This window comes from Oncorhynchus tshawytscha, linkage group LG16, assembly GCF_018296145.1.
Source record: "Oncorhynchus tshawytscha isolate Ot180627B linkage group LG16, Otsh_v2.0, whole genome shotgun sequence".
Lineage (NCBI taxonomy): Eukaryota > Metazoa > Chordata > Actinopteri > Salmoniformes > Salmonidae > Oncorhynchus > Oncorhynchus tshawytscha.
The window spans coordinates 12,313,163-12,333,723 of NC_056444.1; the positions used below are offsets into that span (position 1 = coordinate 12,313,163).

Here is a 20,561-nt window from a genome sequence, read left to right on the forward strand (position 1 = left end):
AGACAGACAGACGGGGTGAGAGACAGACAGACAGACAGACAGACAGACAGACAGGGGTGAGAGAGAGACAGACAGACAGACGGGGTGAGAGAGAGACAGACAGACAGACAGGGGTGAGACAGACAGACAGACGGGGGTGAGAGAGAGACAGACAGACAGACGGGGTGAGAGAGTCAGACAGACAGACAGACGGGGTGAGAGAGAGACAGACAGACAGACGGGGTGAGAGAGAGACAGACAGACAGACGGGGTGAGAGAGACAGACAGACAGACAGACAGGGGGTGAGAGAGAGACAGACAGACAGACAGACAGACAGGGGGTGAGAGACAGACAGACAGACAGGGGTGAGAGAGAGAGACAGACAGACGGGGTGAGAGAGAGAGAGACAGACAGACAGACAGACGGGGTGAGAGAGACAGACAGACAGACAGACAGACGGGGTGAGAGAGACAGACAGACAGACTGGGGTGAGAGAGAGACAGACAGACAGACGGGGTGAGAGAGAGACAGACAGACAGACAGACAGACAGACAGGGGTGAGAGACAGACAGACAGACAGACAGACGGGGTGAGAGAGAGACAGACAGACAGACAGAGAGAGAGACAGACAGACAGACGGGGTGAGAGAGAGACAGACAGACAGACAGACGGGGGGTGAGAGAGAGACAGACAGACAGACAGGACGGGGTGAGAGAGAGACAGACAGACAGACAGACGGGGTGAGAGAGAGAGACAGACAGACAGACGGACGGGGTGAGAGAGACAGACAGACAGACGGGGTGAGAGAGACAGACAGACAGACGGACGGGGTGAGAGACAGACAGACAGACAGACAGACAGACAGGTGAGAGAGACAGACAGACAGACAGACAGACAGACAGACGGGGTGAGAGAGAGACAGACAGACAGACAGACAGACAGGGGGTGAGAGAGACAGACAGACAGACAGAAGGGGTGAGAGGGAGAGAGACAGACAGACAGACGGGGTGAGAGAGAGACAGACAGACAGACGGGGTGAGAGACAGACGGACAGACAGGGTGAGAGACAGACAGACAGACAGACAGACAGACAGACAGATAGGGAGAGAGACAGACAGACAGACAGACAGATAGGGTGAGAGACAGACAGACAGACCGACAGACGGGGTGAGAGAGAGAGAGACAGACAGACAGACAGACAGACGGGGTGAGAGAGAGACAGACAGACAGACAGACAGGGGTGAGAGAGAGACAGACAGACAGACGGGGTGAGAGAGAGACAGACAGACAGACGGGGTGAGAGAGAGACAGACAGACAGACGGGGTGAGAGAGAGACAGACAGACAGACGGGGTGAGAGAGAGACAGACAGACAGACGGGGTGAGAGACAGACAGACAGACAGACAGACGGTGAGAGAGAGACAGACAGACAGACGGGGTGAGAGAGAGACAGACAGACAGACGGGGTGAGAGAGAGACAGACAGACAGACAGACGGGGTGAGAGAGAGAGACAGACAGACAGACAGACGGGGTGAGAGACAGACAGACAGACGGGGTGAGAGAGAGACAGACAGACCGACAGATAGGGTGAGAGACAGACAGACGGGGTGAGAGAGAGAATGACAGACGGGGTGAGAGACAGACAGACAGACAGACAGACAGACCGACAGATAGGGTGAGAGACAGACAGACAGACCGACAGATAGGGTGAGAGACAGACAGACAGACCGACAGATGGGGTGAGAGACAGACCGACAGATAGGGTGAGAGACACAGACAGACAGACCGACAGATAGGGTGAGAGACACACAGACAGATAGGGTGAGAGAGAGACAGACAGACAGACAGACAGGGTGAGAGACAGACAGACAGGGTGAGTTCTATCTTGATGGAAAGTGTTGGGGATGGAAATGTCAGAATTTTCGGTGGCCTTCCTAAGCCAGGATTCAGACACTGCTAGGACATCCGGATTGGCGGAGTGTGCTAAAGCAGTGAATAAAACTAATTTAGGTTGGAGGCTTCTGATGTTAACATGCATGAAACCAAGGCGGTTTACGGTTACAGAAAATAACAAATGAGAGCTCCTGGTGTAAAGCTGGGGGCTACAGTGCCTGGGTTAAGCTCTACATCACCAGAGGAACAGAGGAGGAATAGGATAAGGGTACAGCTTATAAGAATAGGTTGTCTAGTGCTTTGGGAACATAGAATAAAAGGAACAGATTTCTGAGCGTGGTAGAATAGATTCAGTGCATAATGTACAGACTAGGGTATGGTAGGATGAGAGTACAGTGGAGGTAAACCTAGGCATTGAGTGATGATGAGAGAGCTTGCATCTCTGGAGACACCGAAACAGCAGAAGACAAGACATATTTACATTAGAGAGGCATGTGTAGCCGAGCGCTCATAGGGTCCAATGAGCAGCCATAGGTGAGTCAGGGAGCCATTCGTAGTCGCTACTATGCTAGGCGAGCGGGAGGCACGTCGTTTAGAAAGCTAGCAGGTCGGGACTAGCAGATGGGTCTTCGGGGACATCGCAACAGAAAAGAGTGTTGAAACCTGTCGGCAATAAAGGGTCCAGGCCAATTGGCAAAAGAGGTTTTGTAGCCCACAAATTAGTGGGTATGCCTCTTCGGCTAGCCGGGAGATGGGCCTAGCTCGAGGCTAGCTCAAGGCTAACTGGTGCTTGCTTCGGGACAGAGGCGTTAACCAGCAGTAGCTACTCGGTTGCAGTTAGCTAGCTGCGATGATCTGGTGTAATGGCCCAGAGCTTGCGGCAGGAATCCGGTGATGTGGTGGAGAAAAGAAGTCTGATATGCTTTGGGTTGATATCGCGCTGTGCAGACTGGCAGGTATTGACCTACCTTTTTTAATTTTTAATTTGACCTTTATTTAACTATGCAAGTCAGTTTAGAACAAATTCTTATTTTCAATGACGGCCTAGGAACAGTGGGTTAACTGCCTGTTCAGGGGCAGAACGACAGATTTGTACCTTGTCAGCTCGGGGATTTGAACTTGCAACCTTCCGGTTACTAAAGCTGGCTGGTGTCCGAACTAAAGGTGAAGACCGCTAGCCGTGGCTAACAGTGACTACTAGCTAGTAGCTAGTTAGCTGGTTAGCTCCTGATGGAGGTTCCAGTTATAACGTATAAAAATAGCAGATCCGTACCACATTGGGGGAGATGGGTTGCAGGAAAGTATATTTAGATCTTAGGTGGAAAGTGAGATTAAAAATGTATATGAAATAAACGACTAAACCGACTATTTACGTGGGACAAGACAAGCACGCGTCCGACTGCTACGCCATCTTGGATCGACTCGACTCGATTCTATTCTACGGAGTCATTTACTTTATGTTCATATTCTTATATTTTCTTATTTCTTATTGTTGTAAAAATTTCATTGGACGATGTATACCATGCATATTCCGTACATACGACTAATAAATGTTGAAACGTAAACTGTCTTGAGTCGGTCATCACTGTTGTTAGGTCGTCTTTCTGGCAGTGTTCACTACCTGCACTTTAATGGCGATGTGAGTCCTTCCTGTTCAGGTGTAGCATGGCTGTCTGTCCCTCACTATATCCTGGGCCCTCCTCTGTCCTACAGGAGCAGTATGTGTTCATCCACGACGCCATCTTGGAGGCATGTCTGTGCGGGGACACCACCGTCCCAGCCAACCAGCTACGATCGGTCTACTATGACATGAACCGCCTGGACCCCCAGACCAACTCCAGCCAGATCAAAGAGGAGTTCAGGGTATGTGGCTTGGGCCTGCGTGTGTGCATTGTTCATCATACGTGGATATGTGGTATATTAGTGTACGTACGTGGATATGTGGTATATTAGTGGACTTCACTCATGTCCAATTGTGTCTTGGAGTGCTCATATCCCCCCTCCCTCCAGACTCTGAACATGGTGACTCCTACGTTGCGTGTGGAGGACTGCAGCATCGCCCTGCTCCCCAGGAACCACGAGAAGAACCGCTGTATGGATGTCCTCCCGCCAGACCGCTGTCTGCCCTTCCTCATCACCATCGACGGAGAGAGTTCCAACTACATTAACGCTGCCCTCATGGACGTACGTCTCACACACACACACACACACACACACACACACACACGAGCACACATACACACACGAGCACACATACAGGAACACACATACACACACACACATACACACACACACACACACACACACACACACACACACACACGCGCACACACACGCGCGCACACACACAGGAACGCACACACACACACAGGAACGCACACACACACACACACAGGAACACACACAGGAACACACACAGGAACACACACAGGAACACACACAGGAACACACACACAGGAACACACACAGGAACACACACACAGGAACACACACACAGGAACACACACACACATACATGAACTTGAGCACACTCGCTCGTAACCTTTTTTAATGACTTGCCATGTCAGTCCGTGTGTCATTAGATGTAAATGTACTGCTGGAAAAGTTGATACTAAAACTGTTTTGTTTTTTTATCCTTGTGGTGAAATATAATCATGTAGATTGGTCAGTGTTCAGTCAGTACTCTACATAGAGGGCAGATTTGCCAAACACTGAGTGAAACGCACGCGCAGAGTGAGACACACACACACACACACACACAGTGAAACGCACGCGCAGAGTGAGACACACACAGAGTGACACGCGCACACACAGTGAGACGCACGCGCAGAGTGAGACACACACACACAGAGTGAGACACACACACACACACAGAGTGAGACACACACACACACACACACAGAGTGAGACACACACACACACACACACAGAGTGAGACACACACACACACACACACAGAGTGAGACACACACACACACACAGAGTGAGACACACACACACACACAGAGTGAGACACACACACACACAGAGTGAGACACACACACACACAGAGTGAGACACACACACACAGAGTGAGACACACACAGAGTGAGTGAGACACACACACACACAGAGTGAGTGAGTGAGACACACACAGAGAGTGAAACGCACGCAGAGTGAGACACACACACACACAGAGTGAGACACACACACACACAGAGTGAGACACACACACAGAGTGAGACACACACACACACAGAGTGAGACACACACACACACAGAGTGAGACACACACACACACAGTGAGACACACACACACAGAGTGAGACACACACACACAGAGTGAGACACACACAGAGTGAGTGAGAGACACACACACACAGAGTGAGTGAGTGAGACACACACAGAGAGTGAAACGCACGCAGAGTGAGACACACACACAGAGTGAGTGAGATGCACACACAGAGTGAAACACACACGCAGAGTGAGTGTGAGTGAGACACACGCAGAGTGAGTGTGAGTGAGTGAGACACGCACAGGGAGTGTGAGTGAGACACACACACACAGATTGAGTGAAACACACACACACAGAGTGAGAGACACACACAGAGTGAGTGAGTGACACACACTAAGTGAGTTAGTGAGTGAGAGACGCAAACGCACACACAGTGAGTGAGAGAGAGACACACACAGTGAGTGAGTGAGAGACGCACAGTGAGTGAGTGAGTGACACACACTAAGTGAGTTAGTGAGTGAGAGACGCAAACGCACATAGTGAGTGAGTGAGAGACGCACAGTGAGTGAGTGAGAGACGCACAGTGAGTGAGTGAGAGACGCACAGTGAGTGAGTGAGTGAGAGACGCACAGTGAGTGAGTGAGACACGCACACACACAGAGTGAGTGAGACACGCACACACACAGAGTGAGACACACACACACACACACAGAGTGAGACACACACACACACACAGAGTGAGTGAGACACACACACACACACACACAGAGTGAGTGAGACACACACACACACAGAGTGAGACACACACACACACACACAGAGTGAGTGAGACACACACACACACACACAGAGTGAGACACACACACAGAGTGAGTGAGACACGCACACACACAGAGTGAGACACACACACAGAGTGAAACACACACACAGAGTGAGTGAGACGCACGCAGAGTGAGTGTGAGTGAGTGAGACACGCACAGTGAGTGAGTGAGACACACAGTGAGTGAGACACGCACAGTGAGTGAGTGAGACACGCACAGTGAGTGAGTGAGACACACAGTGAGTGAGACACGCACAGTGAGTGAGACACGCACAGTGAGTGAGTGAGACGCACAGTGAGTGAGTGAGACGCACAGTGAGTGTGAGTGAGTGAGACACGCACAGGGAGTGTGAGTGAGACACACACACAGTGAGTGAGACACACACAGTGAGTGAGTGAGTGAGACGCAAACGCACACACAGTGAGTGAGAGAGAGACGCACATTGAGTGAGTGAGACACGCACATTGAGTGAGTGAGTGAGACACGCACATTGAGTGAGTGAGACACGCACAGTGAGTGAGTGAGACACGCACAGTGAGTGAGTGAGACGCACAGTGAGTGAGTGAGTGAGACGCACAGTGAGTGAGACACGCACAGTGAGTGAGAGACGCACAGTGAGTGAGTGAGAGACGAAAAGTGAGTGTGAGTGAGACACGCACAGTGAGTGTGAGTGAGACACGCACAGTGAGTGTGAGTGAGTGACACACACACACAGTGAGTGAGTGACACACACTAAGTGAGTTAGTGAGTGAGACGCAAACGCACAAACATTGAGTGAGTGAGACACGCACAGTGAGTGATTGGGACACGCACAGTGAGTGAGTGGGACACGCACAGTGAGTGAGTGAGTGAGACACGCACAGTGAGTGAGTGAGTGAGACACGCACAGTGAGTGAGTGAGTGAGACACGCACAGTGAGTGAGTGAGTGAGTGAGACACGCACAGTGAGTGAGTGAGTGAGACACGCACAGTGAGTGAGTGAGTGAGACACGCACAGTGAGTGAGTGAGTGAGACACGCACAGTGAGTGAGTGAGTGAGACACACACACAGTGAGTGAGTGAGACACGCACAGTGAGTGAGTGAGTGAGACACGCACAGTGAGTGAGTGAGTGAGACACGCACAGTGAGTGAGTGAGTGGGACACGCACAGTGAGTGAGTGAGTGGGACACGCACAGTGAGTGAGTGAGTGAGACACGCACAGTGAGTGAGTGAGTGAGACACGCACAGTGAGTGAGTGAGAGACACGCACAGTGAGTGAGTGAGAGACACGCACAGTGAGTGAGTGAGAGACACGCACAGTGAGTGTGTGAGAGACACGCACAGTGAGTGTGAGTGAGTGACACACACACACAGTGAGTGAGTGACACACACTAAGTGAGTTAGTGAGTGAGACACGCACAGTGAGTGAGAGACGCACAGTGAGTGAGTGAGAGACGAAAAGTGAGTGTGAGTGAGACACGCACAGTGAGTGTGAGTGAGACACGCACAGTGAGTGTGAGTGAGTGACACACACACACAGTGAGTGAGTGACACACACTAAGTGAGTTAGTGAGTGAGACGCAAACGCACAAACATTGAGTGAGTGAGACACGCACAGTGAGTGAGTGAGACACGCACAGTGAGTGAGTGAGACACGCACAGTGAGTGAGTGAGACACGCACAGTGAGTGAGTGAGACACGCACAGTGAGTGAGTGAGACACGCACAGTGAGTGAGTGAGACACGCACAGTGAGTGAGTGAGACACGCACAGTGAGTGAGTGAGAGACACGCACAGTGAGTGAGTGAGTGAGACACGCACAGTGAGTGAGTGAGAGACACGCACAGTGAGTGAGTGAGTGAGACACGCACAGTGAGTGAGTGAGACACGCACAGTGAGTGAGTGAGACACGCACAGTGAGTGAGTGAGACACGCACAGTGAGTGAGGGAGACACGCACAGTGAGTGAGGGAGAGACACGCACAGTGAGTGAGGGAGAGACACGCACAGTGAGTGAGGGAGAGACACGCACAGTGAGTGAGGGAGAGACACGCACAGTGAGTGAGGGAGAGACACGCACAGTGAGTGAGGGAGAGACACGCACAGTGAGTGAGGGAGAGACACGCACAGTGAGTGAGGGAGAGACACGCACAGTGAGTGAGTGAGTGAGAGACACGCACAGTGAGTGAGTGAGAGACACGCACAGTGAGTGAGTGAGAGACACGCACAGTGAGTGAGTGAGAGACACGCACAGTGAGTGAGTGAGAGACACGCACAGTGAGTGAGTGAGAGACGAAAAGTGAGTGAGTGAGACAAGCACAGTGAGTGTGAGTGAGTGACACACACACACAGTGAGTGAGTGACACACACTAAGTGAGTTAGTGAGTGAGACGCAAACGCACACACATTGAGTGAGTGAGACACGCACAGTGAGTGAGTGAGACACGGACAGTGATTGAGACACGCACAGTGAGTGATTGAGACACGCACAGTGAGTGATTGAGACACGCACAGTGAGTGAGTGAGACACGCACAGTGAGTGAGTGAGACACGCACAGTGAGTGAGTGAGACACGCACAGTGAGTGAGTGAGACACGCACAGTGAGTGAGTGAGACACGCACAGTGAGTATGATTGAGACACGCAGAGTGAGTATGAGTGAGACACGCAGAGTGAGTGTGTGAGACACACACACACAGAGTGAGTGAGACACACACACAGAGTGAGAGACACAGAGTGAGTGAGAGACACACAGAGTGAGTGAGTGAGTGACACACAGAGTGAGTGAGAGACACACAGAGTGAGTGAGTGAGTGACACACAGAGTGAGTGAGTGAGTGAGTGAGTGAGTGAGTGACACACAGAGTGAGTGAGTGACACACAGAGTGAGTGAATGACACACAGTGAGTGAATGAGTGACACACAGTGAGTGAGTGAGTGACACACAGAGTGACACAGTGAGTGAGTGAGTGAGTGAGTGACACAGAGTGAGTGAGTGACACACAGAGTGAGTGAGAGACACACAGAGTGAGTGAGAGACACACAGAGTGAGTTAGTGAGTGAGACGCAAACGCACACAGAGTGAGACACACACAGAGAGTGAGAGACACACACACAGTGAGAGACAGAGTGAGTGACACACAGAGTGAGTGAGTGACACACAGAGTGAGTGAGTGACACACAGAGTGCGTGAGTGACAGAGTGCGTGAGAGACACACAGAGTGCGTGAGAGACACACAGAGTGCGTGAGAGACACACAGAGTGCGTGAGTGAGACGCAAACGCACACACAGTGAGTGAGAGTGAGTGAGACACACACACAGAGTGAGACACACACACACACAGAGTGAGTGAGACACACACAGAATGAGACGCACACGCAGAGTGAGACACACACACACACAGAGTGAGTGAGATGCACACACAGAGAGTGAAACACACACGCAGAGTGAGTGTGAGTGAGACACACGCAGAGTGAGTGTGAGTGAGTGAGACACGCACAGGGAGTGTGAGTGAGACACACACACACAGATTGAGTGAGACACACACACACAGAGTGAGAGACACACACAGAGTGAGTGAGTGACACACACTAAGTGAGTTAGTGAGTGAGAGACGCAAACGCACACACAGTGAGTGAGAGAGAGACACACACAGTGAGTGAGTGAGAGACGCACACTGAGTGAGTGAGTGACACAGAGTGAGTGAGTGACACAGAGTGAGTGAGTGACACAGAGTGCGTGAGTGACACAGAGTGAGCGAGCGACACACAGAGTGCGCGAGCGACACAGAGTGCGTGAGCGACACAGTGTGAGTGACACACAGAGTGAGCGTGAGTGAGCCACACAGAGTGAGCGAGCGACACAGAGTGAGCGAGCGACACAGAGTGAGCACGAGCACACAGAGTGAGCGAGCCACACAGAGTGCACACACACAGAGTGCGCGAGACACACACAGAGTGCACACACACAGAGTGCGCGAGCGACACACAGAGTGCGCGAGCGACACACAGAGTGCGCGAGACACACACAGAGTGAGCGAGCACACACAGAGTGCGCGAGTGACACACAGAGTGCGCGAGCGACACACAGAGTGAGCGAGCGACACACAGAGTGCGCGAGCGACACACAGAGTGCGTGAGACACACACAGAGTGCGCGAGTGACACACAGAGTGCGCGAGCGACACACAGAGTGCGTGAGACACACAGAGTGCGCGAGCCACACAGAGTGACAGCCACACAGAGTGCGTGAGCCACACACAGAGTGCGTGAGCGACACACAGAGTGCGTGAGCGACACACAGAGTGCGTGAGACGTGACACACAGAGTGCGTGAGTGACACACAGAGTGCGTGAGTGACACACAGAGTGCGTGAGCGACACACAGAGTGCGCGAGCGACACACAGAGTGCGTGAGCGACACACAGAGTGAGCAGCACACACAGAGTGTGCGTGAGTGACACACAGAGTGCGAGTGAGACACACAGAGTGCGAGTGAGTGAGACACAGAGTGCGCGAGTGACACGCAAACGCACACAGAGTGCGTGAGCGACACGCAAACGCACACAGAGTGCGCGAGCGACACAAACGCACACAGAGTGAGTGAGCGACACACAGAGTGAGTGAATGAGTGACACAGTGAGTGAGTGACACAGAGTGAGTGAGTGAGTGACACAGAGTGAGTGAGTGAGTGACACAGAGTGAGTGAGTGAGTGACACAGAGTGAGTGAGTGACACAGAGTGAGTGAGTGACACAGAGTGAGTGAGTGACACACAGAGTGAGTGAGTGACACACAGAGTGAGTGAGTGACACACAGAGTGAGTGAGTGAGTGACACAGTGAGTGAGTGAGTGAGTGACACAGAGTGAGTGATTGACACAGAGTGAGTGAGTGACACACAGAGTGAGTGAGAGACACACAGAGTGAGTGAGAGACACACAGAGTGAGTGAGAGACACACAGAGTGAGGGAGAGACACAGAGAGTGAGTGAGACACACAGAGTGAGTGAGAGACACACAGAGTGAGTTAGTGAGTGAGACGCAAACGCACACACAGTGAGTGAGAGTGACGCAAACGCACACAGTGAGTGAGACACACACACACAAATAGTGAGAGACCGAGTGAGTGACACACAGAGTGAGTGAGTGACACACAGAGTGAGTGAGTGACACACAGAGTGAGTGAGTGACACACAGAGTGAGTGAGTGACACAGAGTGAGTGAGAGACACACAGAGTGAGTTAGTGAGTGAGACGCAAACGCACACACAGTGAGTGAGAGTGACGCAAACGCACACAGTGAGTGAGACACACACACACAAATAGTGAGAGACAGAGTGAGTGACACACAGAGTGAGTGAGTGACACACAGAGTGAGTGAGTGAGTGAGTGAGAGACACAGAGTGAGTGAGAGACACAGTGAGTGAGTGACACACAGAGTGAGCGAGCGACACACAGAGTGAGCGAGCGACACACAGAGTGAGCGAGCGACACACAGAGTGAGCGAGCGACACACAGAGTGAGCGAGCGACACAGAGTGAGCGAGCGACACAGAGTGAGCGAGCGACACAGAGTGAGCGAGCCACACACAGAGTGAGCGAGCGACACAGAGTGGCGAGCGACACAGAGTGAGCGACGACACAGAGTGAGCGAGCGACACAGAGTGAGCGAGCGACACAGAGTGAGCGAGCGACACAGAGTGAGCGAGCGACACAGAGTGAGCGAGCCACACAGAGTGAGCGAGCGACACACAGAGTGAGCGAGCGACACAGAGTGAGCGAGCCACACACAGAGTGAGCGAGCGACACAGAGTGAGCGAGCGACACAGAGTGAGCGAGCGACACACAGAGTGAGCGAGCGACACACAGAGTGAGCGAAGCGACACAGAGTGAGCGACGACACAGAGTGAGCGAGCCACACACAGAGTGAGCGAGCGACACAGAGTGAGCGAGCGACACAGAGTGAGCGACACACAGAGTGAGCGAGCGACACAGAGTGAGCGAGCCACACAGAGTGAGCGAGCCACACAGAGTGAGCGAGCCACACAGAGTGAGCGAGCCACACAGAGTGAGCGAGCGACACACAGAGTGAGCGAGCGACACAGAGTGAGCGAGCGACACACAGAGTGAGTGAGCGACACACAGAGTGAGCGACACACAGAGTGAGCGAGCGACACACAGAGTGCGCGAGCGACACACAGAGTGCGCGTGTGCGACACAGAGTGCGCGAGCGACACACAGAGTGCGTGAGCGAGCCACACAGAGTGCGCGAGCGAGCCACACAGAGTGAGTGAGCGACACACAGAGTGCGCGAGCGACACACAGAGTGCGCGAGCGACACACAGAGTGCGCGAGCGACACACAGAGTGCGTGAGCGACACACAGAGTGCGCGAGCGACACACAGAGTGCGCGAGCGACACACAGAGTGCGCGAGAGACACACAGAGTGAGTGAGAGACACACAGAGTGCGAGCCACACAGAGTGCGCGAGCCACACAGAGTGAGCGAGCCACACAGAGTGCGCGAGCCACACACAGAGTGCGAGCCACACACAGAGTGCGCGAGCACACACAGAGTGCGCGACACACACAGAGTGCGCGAGCGACACACAGAGTGCGTGAGCGACACACAGAGTGCGTGAGAGACACACAGAGTGCGTGAGCGACACACAGAGTGCGTGAGAGTCACACACAGAGTGCGTGAGCGACACACAGAGTGCGCGAGTGAGTGAGACGCAAACACACAGAGTGCGCGAGTGACACGCAAACGCACACAGAGTGCGCGAGCGAGACGCAACGCACACAGAGTGCGCGAGCGACACACAGAGTGAGCGAGCGACACACAGAGTGAGTGAATGAGTGACACAGTGAGTGAGTGACACAGAGTGAGTGAGTGAGTGACACAGAGTGAGTGAGTGACACAGAGTGAGTGAGTGACACAGAGTGAGTGAGTGACACACAGAGTGAGTGAGTGACACACAGAGTGAGTGAGTGACACACAGAGTGAGTGAGTGACACACAGAGTGAGTGAGTGAGTGACACAGTGAGTGAGTGAGTGAGTGACACAGAGTGAGTGATTGACACAGAGTGAGTGAGTGACACACACAGAGTGAGTGAGAGACACACAGAGTGAGTGAGAGACACACAGAGTGAGTGAGAGACACACAGAGTGAGGGAGAGACACACAGAGTGAGTGAGACACACAGAGTGAGTGAGAGACACACAGAGTGAGTTAGTGAGTGAGACGCAAACGCACACACAGTGAGTGAGAGTGACGCAAACGCACACAGTGAGTGAGACACACACACACAAATAGTGAGAGACCGAGTAAGTGACACACAGAGTGAGTGAGTGACACACAGAGTGAGTGAGTGACACACAGAGTGAGTGAGTGACACACAGAGTGAGTGAGTGACACACAGAGTGAGTGAGTGACACAGAGTGAGTGAGAGACACACAGAGTGAGTTAGTGAGTGAGACGCAAACGCACACACAGTGAGTGAGAGTGACGCAAACGCACACAGTGAGTGAGACACACACACACAAATAGTGAGAGACAGAGTGAGTGACACACAGAGTGAGTGAGTGACACACAGAGTGAGTGAGTGAGTGAGTGAGAGACACAGAGTGAGTGAGAGACACAGTGAGTGAGCGACACACAGAGTGAGCGAGCGACACAGAGTGCGCGAGCGACACAGAGTGCGCGAGCGACACACAGAGTGCGCGAGCGACACACAGAGTGCGCGAGCGACACACAGAGTGAGCGAGCGACACACAGAGTGAGCGAGCGACACAGAGTGAGCGAGCGACACAGAGTGAGCGAGCGACACAGAGTGAGCGAGCGACACACAGAGTGAGCGAGCGACACACAGAGTGAGCGAGCGACACACAGAGTGAGCGAGCGACACACAGAGTGAGCGAGCGACACACAGAGTGAGCGAGCGACACACAGAGTGAGCGAGCGACACACAGAGTGAGCGAGCGACACAGAGTGAGCGAGCGACACAGAGTGAGCGAGCGACACAGAGTGAGCGAGCGACACAGAGTGAGCGAGCGACACAGAGTGAGCGAGCCACACAGAGTGAGCGAGCCACACAGAGTGCGCGAGCGAGCCACACAGAGTGCGCGAGCGCCACACAGAGTGCGCGAGCGACACACAGAGTGCGCGAGCGAGCCACACAGAGTGCGCGAGCGACACACAGAGTGCGCGAGCGACACACAGAGTGCGCGAGCGACACACAGAGTGCGCGAGCGACACACAGAGTGCGCGAGAGACACACAGAGTGCGCGAGAGACACACAGAGTGCGCGAGAGACACACAGAGTGCGCGAGAGACACAGAGTGCGCGAGCCACACAGAGTGCGCGAGCGACACACAGAGTGCGCGAGCGACACACAGAGTGCGCGAGCGACACACAGAGTGAGCGAGCCACACAGAGTGAGCGAGCCACACAGAGTGAGCGAGCCACACAGAGTGAGCGAGACACACAGAGTGCGCGAGCGACACACAGAGTGCGCGAGCGACACAGAGAGTGCGCGAGCGACACACAGAGTGCGCGAGCGACACACAGAGTGCGCGAGCGAGCCACACAGAGTGCGCGAGCGAGCCACACAGAGTGCGCGAGCGACACACAGAGTGACGAGCGACACACAGAGTGCGCGAGCGACACACAGAGTGCGCGAGCGACACACAGAGTGAGCGAGCGACACACAGAGTGAGAGCGACACACAGAGTGAGCGACACACAGAGTGAGTGTGAGTGAGACGCAAACGCACACAGAGTGCGCGAGCGACACACAGAGTGCGCGAGTGAGTGAGACGCAAACGCACACAGAGTGCGCGAGTGACACGCAAACGCACACAGAGTGCGTGAGTGACACACAGAGTGCGTGAGTGACACACAGAGTGCGTGAGTGACACACAGAGTGCGTGAGTGACACACAGAGTGCGTGAGTGACACACAGAGTGCGTGAGTGACACACAGAGTGCGTGAGTGACACACAGAGTGCGTGAGCGACACACAGAGTGCGTGAGCGACACACAGAGTGCGTGAGCGACACACAGAGTGCGCGAGCGACACACAGAGTGCGCGAGCGACACACAGAGTGAGCGAGCGACACACAGAGTGAGCGAGCGACACACAGTGACACAGTGAGTGAGTGACACAGAGTGAGTGAGTGACACAGAGTGAGTGAGTGAGTGACACAGAGTGAGTGACACACAGAGTGCGTGAGCGACACACAGAGTGCGCGAGTGAGTGAGACGCAAACGCACACAGAGTGAGTGAGTGACACACAGAGTGAGTGAGTGACACACAGAGTGCGTGAGTGACACACAGAGTGAGTGAGTGACACACAGAGTGAGTGAGTGACACACAGAGTGAGTGAGTGACACACAGAGTGAGTGAATGAGTGACACACTGAGTGAGTGAATGAGTGACACAGTGAGTGAGTGAGTGAGTGACACAGTGAGTGAGTGAGTGACACAGTGAGTGAGTGAGTGAGTGACACAGAGTGAGTGATTGACACAGAGTGAGTGAGTGACACACAGAGTGAGTGAGAGACACACAGAGTGAGTGAGAGACACACAGAGTGAGGGAGAGACACACAGAGTGATGAGACACACAGAGTGAGTGAGAGACACACAGAGTGAGTTAGTGAGTGAGACGCAAACGCACACACAGTGAGTGAGAGTGACGCAAACGCACACAGTGAGTGAGACACACACACACAAATAGTGAGAGACAGAGTGAGTGACACACAGAGTGAGTGAGTGACACACAGAGTGAGTGAGTGACACACAGAGTGAGTGAGTGACACAGAGTGAGTGAGTGAGTGACACACAGAGTGAGTGAGTGAGTGACACACAGAGTGCGTGAGTGACAGAGTGCGTGAGAGACACACAGAGTGCGTGAGAGACACACAGAGTGCGTGAGAGACACACAGAGTGAGTGAGTGACACACAGAGTGAGTGAGTGAGACGCAAAGCACACACAGTGAGTGAGAGTGAGTGAGACACACACACAGAGTGAGACACACACACACAAATAGTGAGAGACAGAGTGAGTGACACAGAGTGAGTGACACAGAGTGAGTGACACAGAGTGAGTGAGTGACACAGAGTGAGTGAGTGACACAGAGTGAGTGAGTGACACAGAGTGAGTGAGTGACACAGAGTGAGCGAGCGACACACAGAGTGCGCGAGCGACACAGAGTGCGTGAGCGACACACAGAGTGCGTGAGCGACACACAGAGTGCGCGAGCGACACACAGAGTGCGTGAGCGACACACAGAGTGCGCGAGCGACACAGAGTGCTCGAGCGACACACAGAGTGCTCGAGCGACACACAGAGTGCTCGAGCGACACACAGAGTGAGGAGCGACACACAGAGTGCGCGAGCGACACACAGAGTGCGTGAGAGCGACACACAGAGTGAGCGAGCGTGAGTTACACAGAGTGCGCGAGCGAGCGACACAGAGTGCGCGAGCGAGCCACACAGAGTGCGCGAGTGAGACCACACAGAGTGCTCGAGAGACACACAGAGTGCGCACACAAAGTGACACACAGAGTGCGCGAGCGACACACAGTGCGTGAGTGACACACAGAGTGCGCGAGCGACACACAGAGTGCGCGAGCGACACACAGAGTGCGCGAGCGACACACAGAGTGCGCGAGCGACACACAGAGTGCGTGAGCACACACAGAGTGCGCGAGCGACACACAGAGTGCGTGAGCACACACAGAGTGCGTGAGCGACACACAGAGTGAGCGAGTGACACACAGAGCGAGTGAGTGAGAGTGACGCAAACGCACACAGTGAGTGAGTGAGACACACGCACAGAGAGTGAGAGACACACGCACAGAGAGTGAGACACACACAGAGAGTGAGAGACACACACACAAATAGTGAGAGACACACACACAAATAGTGAGAGACACACACACAAATAGTGAGAGACACACACACAAATAGTGAGAGACACAGAGTGAGTGACAGTGAGTGAGTGACAGTGAGTGAGTGACACAGTGAGTGAGTGACACACAGAGTGAGTGACACACAGAGTGAGTGACACACAGAGTGAGTGACACACAGAGTGGGTGAGTGATTGACACACAGAGTGAGTGAGAGACACACAGTGAGTGAGAGACACACAGAGTGAGTTAGTGAGACGCAAACGCACACAGAGTGAGTTAGTGAGTGAGACGCAAACGCACACAGAGTGAGTTAGTGAGTGAGACGCAAACGCACACAGAGTGCGTGAGACGCAAACGCACACACAGTGAGTGAGAGAGAGATGCAAACGCACACACAGTGAGAGACGCACAGTGAGTGAGTGAGTGAGTGAGTGAGTGAGTGAGTGAGCTGCACACAGAGTGAGCGAGCCACACAGAGTGAGCGAGCCACACAGAGTGCGCGAGCGACACACAGAGTGCGCGAGCGAGCCACACAGAGTGCGCGAGCGAGCCACACAGAGTGCGCGAGCGAGCCACACAGAGTGCGCGAGCGAGCCACACAGAGTGCGCGAGCGAGCCACACAGAGTGCGCGAGCGACACACAGAGTGCGCGAGCGACACACAGAGTGCGCGAGCGAGCCACACAGAGTGCGCGAGCGAGCCACACAGAGTGCGCGAGCGACACACAGAGTGCGCGAGCGACACACAGAGTGCGCGAGCGACACACAGAGTGCGCGAGTGACACACAGAGTGCGCGAGTGACACACAGAGTGCGCGAGTGACACACAGAGTGCGTGACACACAGAGTGCGTGACACACAGAGTGAGTGACACACAGAGTGAGTGAGTGACACACAGAGTGAGTGAGTGACACACAGAGTGAGTGAGTGACACACAGAGTGAGTGAGTGAGAGTGACGCAAACGCACACAGTGAGTGAGTGAGACACACACACAGAGAGTGAGACACATGCACAGAGAGTGAGAGACACACACAGAGAGTGAGACACACACAGAGAGTGAGAGACACACACAAATAGTGAGAGACACACACACAAATAGTGAGAGACACACACACAAATAGTGAGAGACACAGAGTGAGTGACAGTGAGTGAGTGACAGTGAGTGAGTGACACAGTGAGTGAGTGACACACAGTGAGTGACACACAGTGAGTGACACACAGTGAGTGACACACAGAGTGAGTGACACACAGAGTGAGTGACACACAGAGTGAGTGACACACAGAGTGAGTGACACACAGAGTGGGTGAGTGAGTGACACACAGAGTGAGTGACACACAGAGTGGGTGAGTGATTGACACACACAGTGAGTGAGAGACACACAGTGAGTGAGAGACACACAGAGTGAGTTAGTGAGTGAGACGCAAACGCACACAGAGTGCGTGAGACGCAAACGCACACACAGTGAGTGAGAGAGAGATGCAAACGCACACACAGTGAGAGACGCACAGTGAGTGAGTGAGTGAGTGAGTGAGTGAGTGAGTGAGTGAGTGAGCTGCACACAGAGTGAGAGAGACACACACACGGACACAGTGTGAGAGAGGGAGCCAGAGGGAGAACAGAGAGAGAGGGAGAGCCAGAGGGAGGAACAGAGAGAGGGAGGGCCAGAGGGAGGAACAGAGAGAGAGGGGGTCAGGGGAGGAATGGAGAGAGGGGGGCCAGAGGGAGGAACAGAGAGAGAGGGAGAGCCAGAGGGAGGAACGGAGAGAGGGAGGGCCAGAGGGAGGAACAGAGAGAGAGGGGGCCAGAGGGAGGAACAGAGAGAGAGGGGGGGCAGGGGAGGAACAGAGAGAGAGGGGGCCAGAGGGAGGAACAGAGAGAGAGGGAGGCCAGAGGGAGGAACAGAGAGAGGGAGGGCAGAGGGAGGAACAGAGAGAGGGAGAGCCAGAGGGAGGAACAGAGAGAGGGGAGAGCCAGAGGGAGGAACAGAGAGAGAGGGGAGCCAGAGGGAGGAACAGAGAGAGGGAGGGCCAGAGGGAGGAACAGAGAGAGAGGGGGCCAGAGGGAGGAACAGAGAGAGAGGGGAGCAGGGGAGGAACGGAGAGAGGGGGCCAGAGGGAGGAACAGAGAGAGGGGAGAGCCAGAGGGAGGAACAGAGAGAGGGGGGCCAGAGGGAGGAACAGAGAGAGAGGGGGCCAGAGGGAGGAACAGAGAGAGAGGGGGCCAGGGGAGGAACGGAGAGAGAGGGGGAGCCAGAGGGAGGAACAGAGAGAGAGGGAGGCCAGAGGGAGGAACAGAGAGAGGGGGCTAGAGGGAGGAACAGAGAGAGAGGGGGCCAGAGGGAGGAACAGAGAGAGGGAGAGCCAGGGGGAGGAACAGAGAGAGAGGGGGCCAGGGGAGGAACGGAGAGAGAGGGGAGCCAGAGGGAGGAACAGAGAGAGGGAGAGCCAGAGGGAGGAACAGAGAGAGGGGGCCAGGGGAGGAACGGAGAGAGAGGGGGCCAGAGGGAGGAACAGAGAGAGGGGAGCCAGAGGGAGGAACAGAGAGAGAGGGGGCCAGAGGGAGGAACAGAGAGAGAGGGGAGCCAGAGGGAGGAACAGAGAGAGGGAGAGCCAGAGGGAGGAACAGAGAGAGAGGGGGCCAGGGGGAGGAACAGAGAGAGGGAGAGCCAGAGGGAGGAACAGAGAGAGAGGGGAGCCAGAGGGAGGAACAGAGAGAGAGGGGGCCAGGGGGAGGAACGGAGAGAGAGGGAGAGCCAGAGGGAGGAACAGAGAGAGAGGGGGCCAGGGGAGGAACAGAGAGAGAGGGGAGCCAGAGGGAGGAACAGAGAGAGAGGGGGCCAGGGGAGGAACAGAGAGAGAGGGGGCCAGAGGGAGGAACAGAGAGAGAGGGGGAGGGGAGGGAGGAACAGAGAGAGGGAGAGCCAGAGGGAGGAACAGAGAGAGGGAGAGCCAGAGGGAGGAACAGAGAGAGAGGGGGCCAGGGGAGGAACAGGAGAGAGGGAGAGCCAGAGGGAGGAACAGAGAGAGGGGAGCCAGAGGGAGGAACAGAGAGAGAGGGGGCCAGGGGAGGAACAGAGAGAGAGGGGGCCAGAGGGAGGAACAGAGAGAGAGGGGGCCAGAGGGAGGAACAGAGAGAGAGGGAGAGCCAGAGGGAGGAACAGAGAGAGGGAGGGCCAGGGGAGGAACGGAGAGAGAGGGGGCCAGAGGGAGGAACAGAGAGAGAGGGGGTCAGGGGAGGAACGGAGAGAGAGGGGGCCAGAGGGAGGAACAGAGAGAGAGGGAGAGCCAGAGGGAGGAACGGACAGAGAGGGGGGCCAGAGGGAGGAACGGAGAGAGAGGGGGCCAGAGGGAGAACAGAGAGAGAGGGAGAGCCAGAGGGAGGAACAGAGAGAGGGGAGCCAGAGGGAGGAACAGAGAGAGAGGGGGAGCCAGGGGGAGGAACGGAGAGAGAGGGGGCCAGAGGGAGGAACGGAGAGAGAGGGGGCCAGAGGGAGAACAGAGAGAGAGGGGGAGCCAGAGGGAGGAACGGAGAGAGAGGGGAGCCAGAGGGAGGAACAGAGGGAGAGCGGGCCAGAGGAGGAACGAGAGAGAGAGGGGGGGCCAGAGGGAGAACAGAGAGAGGGGAGCCAGAGGGAGGAACAGAGAGAGGGGAGCCAGAGGGAGGAACAGAGAGAGAGGGGGCCAGGGGAGGAACGGAGAGAGAGGGGAGCCAGAGGGAGGAACAGAGAGAGGGGGCCAGAGGGAGGAACGGAGAGAGAGGGGGCCACAG

The 20,561-nt window shown here is 54.7% G+C and overlaps 1 protein-coding gene across 12 annotated transcripts in view; it reads left to right on the forward strand.

Moving 5' to 3' along the window:
• LOC112215327 (receptor-type tyrosine-protein phosphatase mu-like) overlaps window positions 1-20,561 on the forward strand; it is a 333,484-nt gene that overhangs the window by 296,639 nt on the left and 16,284 nt on the right. For all 12 annotated transcript variants that reach the window (XM_042298786.1, XM_042298787.1, XM_042298789.1 and 9 more), the window contains 2 exons: window positions 3,588-3,737; window positions 3,885-4,058. In XM_042298786.1, the coding sequence (XP_042154720.1) occupies window positions 3,588-3,737; window positions 3,885-4,058 (324 nt within the window). The remainder of the gene's footprint in view (window positions 1-3,587; window positions 3,738-3,884; window positions 4,059-20,561) is intronic.